The 12125-nt window shown below is 39.7% G+C and overlaps 1 protein-coding gene across 1 annotated transcript in view; it reads right to left on the bottom strand.

The window, feature by feature from the left end:
• Nucleotides 1–3664: 3664 nt before the first annotated feature.
• The window catches only part of LOC116311336 (raftlin), a 125068-nt gene continuing 116607 nt past the window's right edge, over nt 3665–12125 (bottom strand). Inside the window, exons 9-10 of the mRNA XM_031728425.2 lie at nt 9610–9685; nt 3665–8866 (exon numbers count right to left, since the gene is read on the bottom strand). Of these exons, the coding sequence (XP_031584285.1) occupies nt 8219–8866; nt 9610–9685 (724 nt within the window). The 3' untranslated portion in view covers nt 3665–8218. The remainder of the gene's footprint in view (nt 8867–9609; nt 9686–12125) is intronic.

Here is a 12125-nt window from a genome sequence, read left to right as displayed (position 1 = left end):
GTTAAAGTGCCCCTTTAGACATATTTAAGTTAGTTAAAGTCTGGACATTATGTTTGTGTAAAACCGAAAGATTCTTTCTTTGCAATAATTCCATATTATGAAAAGATGAACATTTTTCCACAAACTGAAAAAATGTAAAATCATTGTTCTGTGTATTACAGCAGTGCTGCCAACTCTCTTAGACATTTTTTCTCTCTTTGGTGAACATTGGATTTAAGTGAAGTTGTGGTAGAACCCTCTACCCTCACAGAATAGACGTCAGACAGTGGATTTTTTCAATCAAATAATATTAAGAATAAGAATAAGAATAAGAACAACTTTATTTATCCCGAGGGAAATTCTCATGCTCAAAGCAGCAGGAGAGACAGAGGAACAGATGAAATAGATACAATATATACAATATATACAATAAGAATAGTGTACAGTAATTAATTAAGTAAGTAATATTAACTGACTAATCATTTCAGCACCAATACTAACAAAACCATTAGGAGTTCAGTCTATTTTGAAAATAATTTCTTTTTGCATTAGGCCTCAGTTAGTCACTAGATGGCAGTGCTGCACTGAAAGGGACTTTCACCCACATCTCACCTGTAACAGTGAGTTTTATGGCAAGACACAGCCAATATAAACATTATACTCCGATTTTATTCACTGAGTGCTGCGAGTTCTAGATGTATCGCTCCATAGCTGAAAACACTGCAGAGCTGTAGGCTCCACTCCAGAGACCCTTTAGGCACAGAGACCTGCAGTCTGCGTTGGAACAGCGTCAACCCCTGCCTGAACACTTTTACAGCATCCCCCAGCATATGCATGAAAACAACATTTTTTGAAGCCACAGAGAAACCTCATTATTCAAAAACGTGCTTCCCTCAGCAAACTGTTTTATGTCATTACCTGTGGGCCCTGGAGTGGAACCTTGTGGATGTAGCACCCTGAGGTCATAAGTTTAATATACAAACCACAGGATCACTGTGTTTCTTGCCATTTTAGTGGCTCTCCAGTGGGTCCCCAATCTGCCTCAAGAGCCATTAATGCCTCCTGCAGTGAGGAGAATGGATATGGTGTTTTGGTTGAAGGCAAAGCCTTCCTCTTAATGACCTTACTCTCCCCTGGGCTCTCAGCTCATGACTTATAGATCACACCGGCTGTGTTGAATCAACTGTAAATATAGTTCAGCTCAGAAGCACCATAGGGTTATTATAATGCGTGTCGGTCAGAGATTTTATGTGATACTGTGATGCATAAGGGACAGTTTTCAGCCTGAATTGGGTTGTTTTGATATAAGAACAAGACAAGTGGTATTTTTGTGGTGTTAGTGTGTAATAACTATCAAGTTGATCTATTCCAAGGTTCACGCAGTAATGAAGGTAATAACCAGATGGAGCAAAACTTTAAAAATGATCCTTTCACAGAGAGAAAATCTTAATATGAGGCTATAATTCTCTGCTGCATTATGCTTCTTTCAACATTTTCTCTGCGTTCAGTGGCCTGAAGTTGTCATTTCACGTCTTTCTGTAGTCCTCCAAGGATGGACTGTCCTTGTGCAGAGCGAGAACTCTGCGTTTTGAATAACTTCTTTTCTGGGTTCTGACACAGAGCACTTTATGAAGGACAACCATTGTGTTTCATGATTCTGCAGGGTGTGCGTGCATGGCTCGAAGGCTCAAATTCTTTTCTGCTGCTAGTACTCTTTGAAAGCCATTTACAAGTAGATGTTATGTCTATATGCCACAGTGTGACTTGTGCTGTGTATGAATATCCTTGTGTTGGAGGGGTAATTTGAAATATTAAACTTCCATTTCTAACATTCTGCAGAAATATTTTGTGGTCAGATTTTTTCTCAGAATTGTAGCCTGAGTTTTACGGTAGAGGAAACTTACGTTGTTACATTGAATAACTAAATTGGTATAGGAGACATTATAAGAGATAAATGTGGCACTCAAAGAATCTCTAATAGAAGTTGAAGAATTTAGTCAAAGTGTGCAGTGGTTAGGAGAGTTGCCTCACAGCAAACACTGTGTAACATTTTCATTTTCTCCCTGTGCCTTCCTGCAGTCCAAAGACATGCTTCTTAATTTAACTGGTGATTCTAAAAAGACCCAAAGGTGTGAATATGAGCGTGGACGACTCTTTCTCTCTGTTTTAGCCCTGTGACAGACTGGCAACCCGAATCAGGGTGTACTCTGCTACTTTGGCCTGTGACAGTTGGGACAAGCTCCAGCTGCAACCCTGAATTGAACAAGTGGTTAAGAAAATAGATGAACAGAAGGATTCACTTTTGCTTTCCTCCCATCGATGAGCAAATCACCAGAAACTGAAACAGGAAAGGTCACACTCCCTGGACTTCTAAAGTCAAAGGACGGCATACTTGCAAGAATTTCTTGCATGAGCTGTTTTCTAAAACTGAGCATTTTGTGGGGAGTTTTTTTTATTTATTTAGGAAAGTTGCTCAAGACAGTTTATACAGTGAGCTGCATTGCACCATCTGCCATTTTGATTTGACTGACAGCAGTCACTGTTGACCACCACACCTTCCTGCTTCTTACACACAGCTGTGCATGCATTAGCAGAAACCTAGTCTTTTTTCTGGGCACTATTAGCTCCCTGTCTTTTTTTTTAATGACAAAAAGCCCATTATTTTATTTCAATTTACATATCAATGCTATATTCACAAAACTACTATACTATATAATGTATATGATGTTGAAACAAAAAGGCTTTTTTTGAATGGAACCTTCTGCTACTGAATTTTAGCCAGAATTTTTGATTATTTAAATGTTTTAATTTAATGACTTGAAATTTCAAATTATTTCCTCAGATGTTTGAATTAAATGTTGAGATAATAACTAAAAATCTTGACTCCTGGATGGTAAAAAAAAATGTGTGAAAAACAGGCTTTCAAACCTTTTGTTTGGAAATTGATGTAAATATTATTTTAGCTATTTAACTTTCCATTTTGCACTTTCAGTGTCCCCTGCTGAGTTCTGGCTAAATTGCAGCCAATGTCTAAACAATGGGATTAATAGGAAGTGTGTAATGGCTCTCTGTAGGTCTTTCCATTGCTCACATCTGAGGTTCATCTCAGTTTCAGCGGTGTGGTGACAAATAAACCTACTTGTTACAGGAGGCTAGATGGAGGTAAGTGTACTTATGTTTTACTGTATCTGCAACCTGAACCTTCATGAAATTTTAATGAAGAGGTCTGACTGTCGCCCTACAGGAGGAGTCATACTGTACAAACATAGAAGAAGTGAACGTTTTGGAGAAGAGGGCATTTTAAATCTAATGTTGGGGCAAAAACACCAGAGTATTTAAGCTTTTTTTCCTCCTTTTTAACCAGGTGGTTCATCAAACAATCTTTTTGTTTTTTTGTCTGTACTGGTTACCGTTGAACTTGAGGTTATGGTTTGATTGTTACCTGAAATAACTGTGCTTTGGACATATCACAGCTGGTTATTAGTAGAATACTCAGTGGGTGTTGTTTTGTTTTTTTGCACTTCACTATTTTATTTCAATGAATATATAAGTCATACTTAGAGATAAAGTATAATATATGAAAATGCTTTAGCATGTTCGCCCCTAAGCTACTTTTCATTTGCAGCTGTCTCACTAAGCAAGGCTCCTTTAAAACTTTCACACAAAAGAAGCACGGACACGTGTACACATTAAATATAAATCATTTTATAATATACAAATTGTACAGATGTCATGAACAATAGGAATGTTGACATACTCAGGATAGCAAAGATAAAGAATACTTTTTTCTTCCTTGATAGCAATGCAAAAGACAACGGCACATGATCAAAGACACTCAACATTCAAGATGGCAGCTGAGGTGATAAAAAAAACTCACATCAGAGACAAAAATCTAAGAATACATTTTCCAGAGGCTGTGAGCAAGCTAAAGTGACAACACAGAAAAAAAACAAATAAATGACGGCATCCTATTAAATCATGTTCTGCCTTTTCTACTCTGCCCATTTCACACCATAGTAACACACAGGAAATGAACCATTACGTTTTTTTTTCTTTTTACAGCATTACCAAGAATGATTGCACCAGCGCCACTATTGAGGCTCAGAGACAATTATGCTGATATAAGACAGTATGTTACTTTTCCTTACAAGAAAGGGGAGAGGGCTGCGGACGTATATTTAATACTAACGTTAGATCTCCTTCTTTTCACGGACGGCTAAGTTAACACGGTTCAACATCATTTAACTGATGAAGTGTCAGATCCTATCTCACTTTTCTCTCCCTGTCTCTGTTTTTTTTTTCGTTTTGTTTTTTGTAGACCACAAAAATCACAATTACCCAGAGTCTCTGGAGTGTACTCATGTCAGAGGTTAGACTGCACAGCAACCAATCAGCCCTTATCAGGGGGAGATGGAGCCCCATAAGGCCACGGCCCCACACTCGATGGACGGATACAGGACCGGCTGTAACTTTTTGTCAAGGTTATGCTCATCCATATTTGTGGATGAACAACAGGAATGCAGCGGGAGTCGCAAAGCACTCGTGTCAGCTGAGATCATCTCATCGTTTTCATTTTCCAAACTCTGTTCCCATAGATAAAGACGGATCTGATCTATGTGTTTTCACAGGATGCCAAAGGGGAATATATGTCACAGTTTTTAGATTAAAAATGTGCAGAGATGCAAAAAAGGCGAAAGAAAGGAGCGCTGAAATAAATTCGTATTCATAAAACAGATGGATGACAGTTAAAATGTTTAGCGTGACGTTGGGGAGAAAAAAAAATTGATTCAATCTGAGGAAATAAGCTGACCAGGATTTAACAGGGGAATTTCTCAAATATTCATAAAGATCTTGTCTGCTATCAAAAGATGCCTTTTGGTATTGCCTTTCATAATTTACATTTATCGTATTCCGACTAAAACCGTGAAAGTGACAGCTGAGTCCTATTTGCTCGTCAGCTTCTCTGATACAACAGGTGGCATTACATATTTCTTGCTTATTATTATGTTCATTAAAGTTCAAACAGTCAAAAGCAGCTGAGTCAATGACGTTTAAGGAGAAGGAAAGAAAATACCACAGAGAATACTATAATATGACTTCATATCTTCATTCAATATCGGAGTGGTTATTTGTCATGTGCTCGTGCAAACTCCTGTGTACAGCTGTGGAAAATCCATTCTGGCTCAAACACAACCTTTGACCTCGTCTGCCATTAGCGATGACCTCACGCTCACAGTTCTGGTCTCCGTCATAGCGGAGGGCGAAAGGACAAGGAGCATATGCTTCAGGGGGGTCACGCATGCAGCGACCCCTCAGTTCAAAACCCACAACGGCCCTCGGGAGGTAGCTGGAAGCGTCAGTCGGCGATACATTTTTGCAAGCTTTAGCAGAGGCAACACAAAGCCCACAATAAAAATGTCCAAAAACAGAACAATCACAATAAAAAAACACATGTTCAAAACATGTTAAGAATGATCCAAAATATAATACCTTCATATAGACACACACATCTTTATCCTGTCGTTCTGAATCCCAGCAATAAAACATGTAACAACATCTTCAAAATACCAACACTGACTGTAGCAAAACGTTCCCGTTTGACTATAACAAACACTTAAATCACCATGGTGCCTCTAAAAGACATTTCTAATAGCAGACTGTGGGCCATTTACAGTATAGTGATAAGGCTAAACTGGTCACAGTTTTATATTCTACTCTACACAAAAACATCTGCCATTTTACATTGAAAAATCTCAGCGGCGGGTGGATTAATCTCCCGAAAGGAGAGCACTTATTCAGCATAATCGATCTTACTTGTGTGTAATTGAAGAGTTTCTTCTCCAGGAAGGATCCATTTTTCTTGACCAAGCTATCATTTATTCTCATAAAACAAAATATCCAAATTGTGACAAATTATACTCTGTATAAAGCCGGACAGAAGGTAGTTTAAGTTCTTTATAAATCAAATGCTAACGCTTTAATAAATAGGCTTTCTGACATCTTTGTGATGAGATGTGTGTAAGTTCTTTGCAAAATGCAACATTTTTTTGACACAAACTCTTCCTCCTCAGTGCAAATGATTCCCCGTGACATCACTGTTAATATGAAGGCTATTTGCTTCACATTGAGGTGTTTTGCTGTCAATACCTCCTCCCAATAAGTGACCCCCCATTATAAATGCATGATTACTGACAGATACCCCACTGACAAAATCCATTAGTGAGCTAATGAGAGCTCCGCACCGTCAATGTTGCCACTTCCCTCCCCTCCTGTTCCACCTTTTAAAATGGAAAGCTACACGATGCCATGAAACAGCACATTAGGACTTGGTTATTGTCAGAAATGATGTCTGGTAAGAGGTGCTTAAAGAGCTGGAGGTAAAATAATGAAGGAAATCTCAACAGGGAATGTGGGACACAAACGGCTGTTACTTTAAATGAGCCTATTCATTTCTTTTATTTGACTCTCTTATGCTCTGTGGTCTTTCTCTTTCACTGCAGCCTTCTTCTTTATTTCAATTTCTACCTCTCAATTCTGGTCTCAATAAACAACAAGGCTACGACATGTTCTGACCACACAGCTTAACCTCGTTTCCACACTGACAACTACTTTCATTTTTAGCGACTGACTGGAATGTAATTAAAAATGCAACTTTGCGCAGGAATAGATTTCCTGTATGTAAAAGCTAACTCTGAATATGAGTTCTGCCCTCGAGGTGCAAACATTCAGCTGAATTTCACATCCTTATCTAGCTTGGCTTTGAATATGGAACATTCTGTATGCAAGGTGAGCACACCAAAGAGTGATTATCGGCTCTGTTTGAAGCACTTGATGGCTTAGAGCTCAGCGTAAACAATTATCTGTTCAGCCTACTTTGGATTGCCTGTCGCAACAAATGCCTTTCCCATCACCTCTATGAGCTTTCTCATCCCTTCACATCCGAACTCACACAAGAGCAGGGTTTGGGATGATTTAGGATGTTTTTCTAAGCCTACCTGCCCTTTACATTGTCAGATGGGTTAAAGAGGCAGCCAAGACCCTACCTCTTTTTTTCTGTTCTCACAGCTTCATAAACTGGTAAGAGCTGGTCAAACAGGTAACTTTATCGCTGTAAGGCAGGAAAAGCTCACCATGCTCTGTTTTCTCTCTGTTAGGACTTATTTTTTATATGTATTTGTGTTTGTGTAAAACAATTTAGGGCTAGCTATTTAACCCTTTTTGAAAAGTTGCAAGTGGACTGCAACAAGAATTATAATGCAAAGCCCCTGGCCCTGTCAAAGGCCTGGGAACACCAGGAAGTAACACAAAAAAGGGAATCTATTAATTTTTGAATACCTGATTTTAGAACATTAGCAAAATGCAGTAGCAGCAGTTCTTGTTGAGAAGCTGCTAGATTGTTAGCTAAATGCATTAGTTAAGTCACATTAACTAAATGAGCTTCTTTCATTTCGTCTTTCATCTTTAATATAAGATCGTCTGGCCTGTCTGCTCCCTGTTGTTTTGCTGTCAGCATTTTAAACCATCACTGGGAGCGTAAAAAAAGCTCTTAAGCTAGCAGCCATTCTAAATATAACTTAGGTTGGCCGCTAATAAGGAAACAAGTTCATTTAGTTTATTCAAAAGGTGCATTTGCATTATAAACTGCTTCACTAAAACTGTCAACAAACCATTCAATTTATCAGGAGCAGGTTACAGTCTGATAGATGAGGCTAAATTCATTTAAATTTAGACGGCTAGCTACCAATAAGATTCTTTGGGGAACGCCTTTAGCAGTGAGTGTTTGATCTTACTCTTAACAATTTGGTCAACAGCAACACTCCTCGCAAACAATAAATCCAGTAATCAAAATGAATCCATGTTTGAAAACATTTTAAATGCTGGGTGACCAGGCCTTTAAACGTTAGCTTCATTCTGCACACGCTCTGATTTTGGCATCCTTCTCAGTGCTCTGGTTGTCCTCATCCAGCGACGCCACCCTGACTACCCCGCGTCAGCATTTCCTGTTTTAGATAGTATATACATTCAGTATGTGTGGCTTTAAATGAAGTTCTTTCCGAGCTACACTGAGTTAGGATGTGGGGGGTATCATCAATGAGCGATGGGAGGATTGGAGAATGCTGCAGCGATGGGGACCAAAGCCCCGTTAATTTGGATTAGGGACAACACTGGGAACCAGTTCTTAGGAATGGGGACTTTGAGAGGTAGGGTGGGGAATGAACCTTAACTCTAACGACTCAGGCTACTCTTGAGTCTCCTCTGGGCTTTGACATGTGGCCTGTGCATCAACCACCATCTCCTTGGCAATGATCTCCGTGTGTACTGATTCTTCCGTTTTGCATCTGACTGCATTATCTCCACCTTCATCTTTCTCCTCATCTGTCTCTACCCCATTTTCTATTACAACTTCAACCTCCGCTCTGCCCTCGTCCTCCATTTCTTTGGTCTTGCTCTCGACAGTTGCAATGGTTTTCATCACTTCCTTGAACTCTCTGTTTTCAGAAGGCTCTCCGTTCACTTTTGATCCTTCTCCATCCAGTGCTTCTTCTTCAGTGCCATTTTCCGCTCCTTTGTCTCTTGTTGATGCTCCTCCATCTTTCTTTGTGACAGTCTCCATACTGATTTCAATACCATCATCATTTTTTCTATCCTCCTCACACCTTGCCTCTTTCTCTGTCATTGTCTCACTTTCTCTTGCTGTCTCTCCCTCCTCTGTATTCGCCTTTTCATCCCTACTCTTATCTTCTTCCTTTTCGACCTTCTCTCTGTCATCAAGAGGCTTGGGATCTTCTGTATCCTTCTCAACTTTTGTTTTCTTTTTCTTCTTATTTTTTGCACCATCTTTGACGCAGTTCTTGTTGGACTTGCTTCGGGGCTTGAAGATTAATTTCTGAAACATTTACATTAGTATGTTAGTGGAATGCATTGTAACTCTGCAAATATGCTTTTGGCCACAAAGCAATGCAGGCAGACTTAATTAAGAATGGATCACTGTAGATCTAATATAGCGCTGGGATAACTAGCTAATTCAGACGAGTCTCATTGATGCAGAGAAGGAAATTGAGGCTATTGCGAGGGGAATTATTGGTGGCCTCGAGGCCTTCGGACTGACCAAACAAACAGGCAAAAAGTGAATGCAATATGTCCTCAATTACTTGAACAACTTCTGAAGGGTTCACACACACTGCAGGGATAGTGATAAACTGCACAGAAAAAGCAAAAAAATCTTGTTAACGATAGCAATTCCCTGACTCTTTGCGTCTGTTAAATTTGTTGCTGTGATGCCAGTTTAAATTCGGGTCACAGAAAGCATCAGCATAGATTCATTCCACTGCAGACAAAGGTTAGCTTTAAAGGTTATCACTGTTATTTAGGCTAGCCAAGAAAGAATTATAAGCCTCATTCCCCAAAACAACACACTTGTCTGTCGCTACAGAGCGCCTTATATCTAAAACAAAGAGGTTCACATTTATCCAGCGCTGTGTGTTGGCCAGCTAAAACAAAAACAGCTGTGGAATTGGAGGTAGCAAAAGGTGATGTTGACCTTAGATGTATGATGAGCAGGTGACAGAATGACTAGTGGGAGATCCCGCGATATCCAAGAGATACAAAGAGGAATGTGAGGTCACGTACCTTTGATTCCCTCCTCTTTCGGCCTAAAACGGGTCTCTGCAGGAAAACAATCTGTTTGGTGGACAGACTTCCATCACTAAAGGACACGGGGTCAAAAAGAGAAAGGGAAAGAGAACAGACCATCAGCTGAAATGGATATTCAACAAGACATGATTTTTTTTAAACCATTTTACTTATCAACGTTTAAACATTTAGAAATTCTGCAACGCACAGACAGATTTTTCTTATTTCAATATTTTTCTTCTTTCTGAGTGCTTAAAAAAGTGCTTTCTTAATCCAAGATAAATATGCACTACTGATTGGAGTAAAATGCTGAGATAACACGCACTCTTTTTGACCATTCGTCAAGATAGTCTAATAACTGCCGGCCACTGCTCATGCTTCACACTCTTATCTGACATTTTAAGGATATAGGCACACATTTGTAGCCCCACCTCTTCCCTGCTGTCATCTGTCAGTGTCATTTCTCCACTTTGCCTTTGAAAGATGCAGAAAAGCAGATCACACGTAAGCAGACAGTCTGCCTTTTTGCAACTTATGAACATGTTCTGCTGCTCTAAACACGCATTTCTTCTCTATTCCTGTATTCCCCCGACATAATCCTTCTTTCCATGCACATGTCTCACTCCTGTGTTCTGAGAAGGATAATCTGCAGAAGTACTCGCACAGTACTGACAGATTAATTGTGGCAGGAAATGCAGATTTGTTTCTGAGTGGGCTTCCTGTCTCACACATTCACTCTCCAGTCTGCTCATATTTTGTCATGCACAGCCCTTTTCTCAGCCCATTGTGCTCTCAGTAAATAGCTGCCCGCTCAGTTCTAACTCTTATCTCATGTGACAGCCTGTTTAGTGACAGTTTTATTGTTTTTTTCTGTGTTATTCAATCCATTTTCTCTTGCTATGATTGGATATGGCTTAAAAGGAGATACGTCCTGTGATAGTATCTGCCACAGGTTCAATAACACATGCACATAAAAGTCGGATGCTTTCTAAACTTAAGCCGCTTGCTCAACTTTGCACTTGAAGAAAGATGGCAGGTTTATGATCACTGCAGAACCTTAGGAGCCTGCTACAAATCTTCCCCTTCCCAACATCAAATAGACTTGAGACTCCTTTAGCAGAAGGCTTACTATCTAAACCATCCAAAGCCCACCACAACCTCTTTTTTTTTCCCATTACCTCTTTCCTTCCACCATTTATACATAAGCTATTTTCTAAGCTGTCAAGAATGCTGAATGGCTTACTGGTGAATCAAAGCTGAAAACTAGCTGGAGTTTCCAGCAAAAAGCCCCAGCCCATTAAGTTAGAAAGGAGTGGATGGCTTAGAAAATCACAGGCCTTTACTGAACCTACTTTTGGCTGTCAGTGTCAGCTGCACCATTATAACCTGAAGCTGTACAGAACAGCAATAGCCTGCACCCTTTTTTATGTGTAAATGTACCTGCTGGTGGCTTCATCTGTAAGGGGAAAAAGCCGGCTACAGAACTCAGCTGGAAATTGCCTCTTGAAATAAAAAAAAGAACAAAAAAAACTGACACATGCAATCAAACACCAGTCGTGCAAATTTTTGCTCCACAAAACTAACACACTGTGTAAAACAAGCACATGATTCCCGATATTAAGCTTTTAATACGTTTGGATACCTGCAATAATGAACAAGTTTGTCTGAACCTTCATTGTCTCCCTTGTTGTTGTCCCCCCAGTTAATGTAGAGAAATTTGCAGTCACTGTAGTTAATGGCTTTAAAATGTAATTACCATCTACATTAATTGAATGTGGAGAACATGAACGCATGCTCTGAGACAACTACATGAATTAATGTTGTGTGGAGAAGCCGCTGAGCACCAGTTAGCATTAATTTCAGACGCTGCTGAGATCAGTGACACTTATCTGAACCCTCCAGATGAAGTGCGGCCTGGAAACCCTCGCACTATGCAAAGCATGCATTTGCAAATTTTGCGTTTAAAAATGGAGGAGTCGACAGCACAAAAACAAGTGTAATGACTACTGCTAATCTGAAATAGATCATCAACCATTATTTTGGAGCGCAAAATGTTTTTCAGGCAGGGAGAGAAATGAGCGCCGTCTTGTACTGTATCTAGGCCGACTCTGATTAATTAGCCATGTTGTGCTGTTGTGTTGTGGCATTTTGAAAGAGAGGAGAGAGGGGGCCGTAGGAAAAAAACAAAGGATGAAAAAATAGAGGTAATTAATCAGCGATGCAGTGTAACAACAGCAAACATGACCAGCTGAGGTGGGGGCAGAGCAAACAATCGGTAACTGCACTCATGGAATTACTGCATACATCAAAGTACCCTATATTACGAAAGGACAGCTTCACATTATTCAAAGCTGATCTTAAAACAATGCTTCGTGTCTGTATACACATTAAAAGAATTACTGTCAGCTGACATCATTCCTCAAGCCCATACTGAAGCTCATACTGGGTGCAGAGAGATTATTCTTCAGCCATTCTTCTGTAAGTTATCTGCGGCTCTTGCTCTGCATTAAATT

This window comes from Oreochromis aureus, linkage group 11 (genome assembly GCF_013358895.1).
Source record: "Oreochromis aureus strain Israel breed Guangdong linkage group 11, ZZ_aureus, whole genome shotgun sequence".
In the NCBI taxonomy this organism is placed as follows: Eukaryota; Metazoa; Chordata; class Actinopteri; order Cichliformes; family Cichlidae; genus Oreochromis; species Oreochromis aureus.
This window is presented reverse-complemented; position numbering and strand designations above follow the sequence as displayed.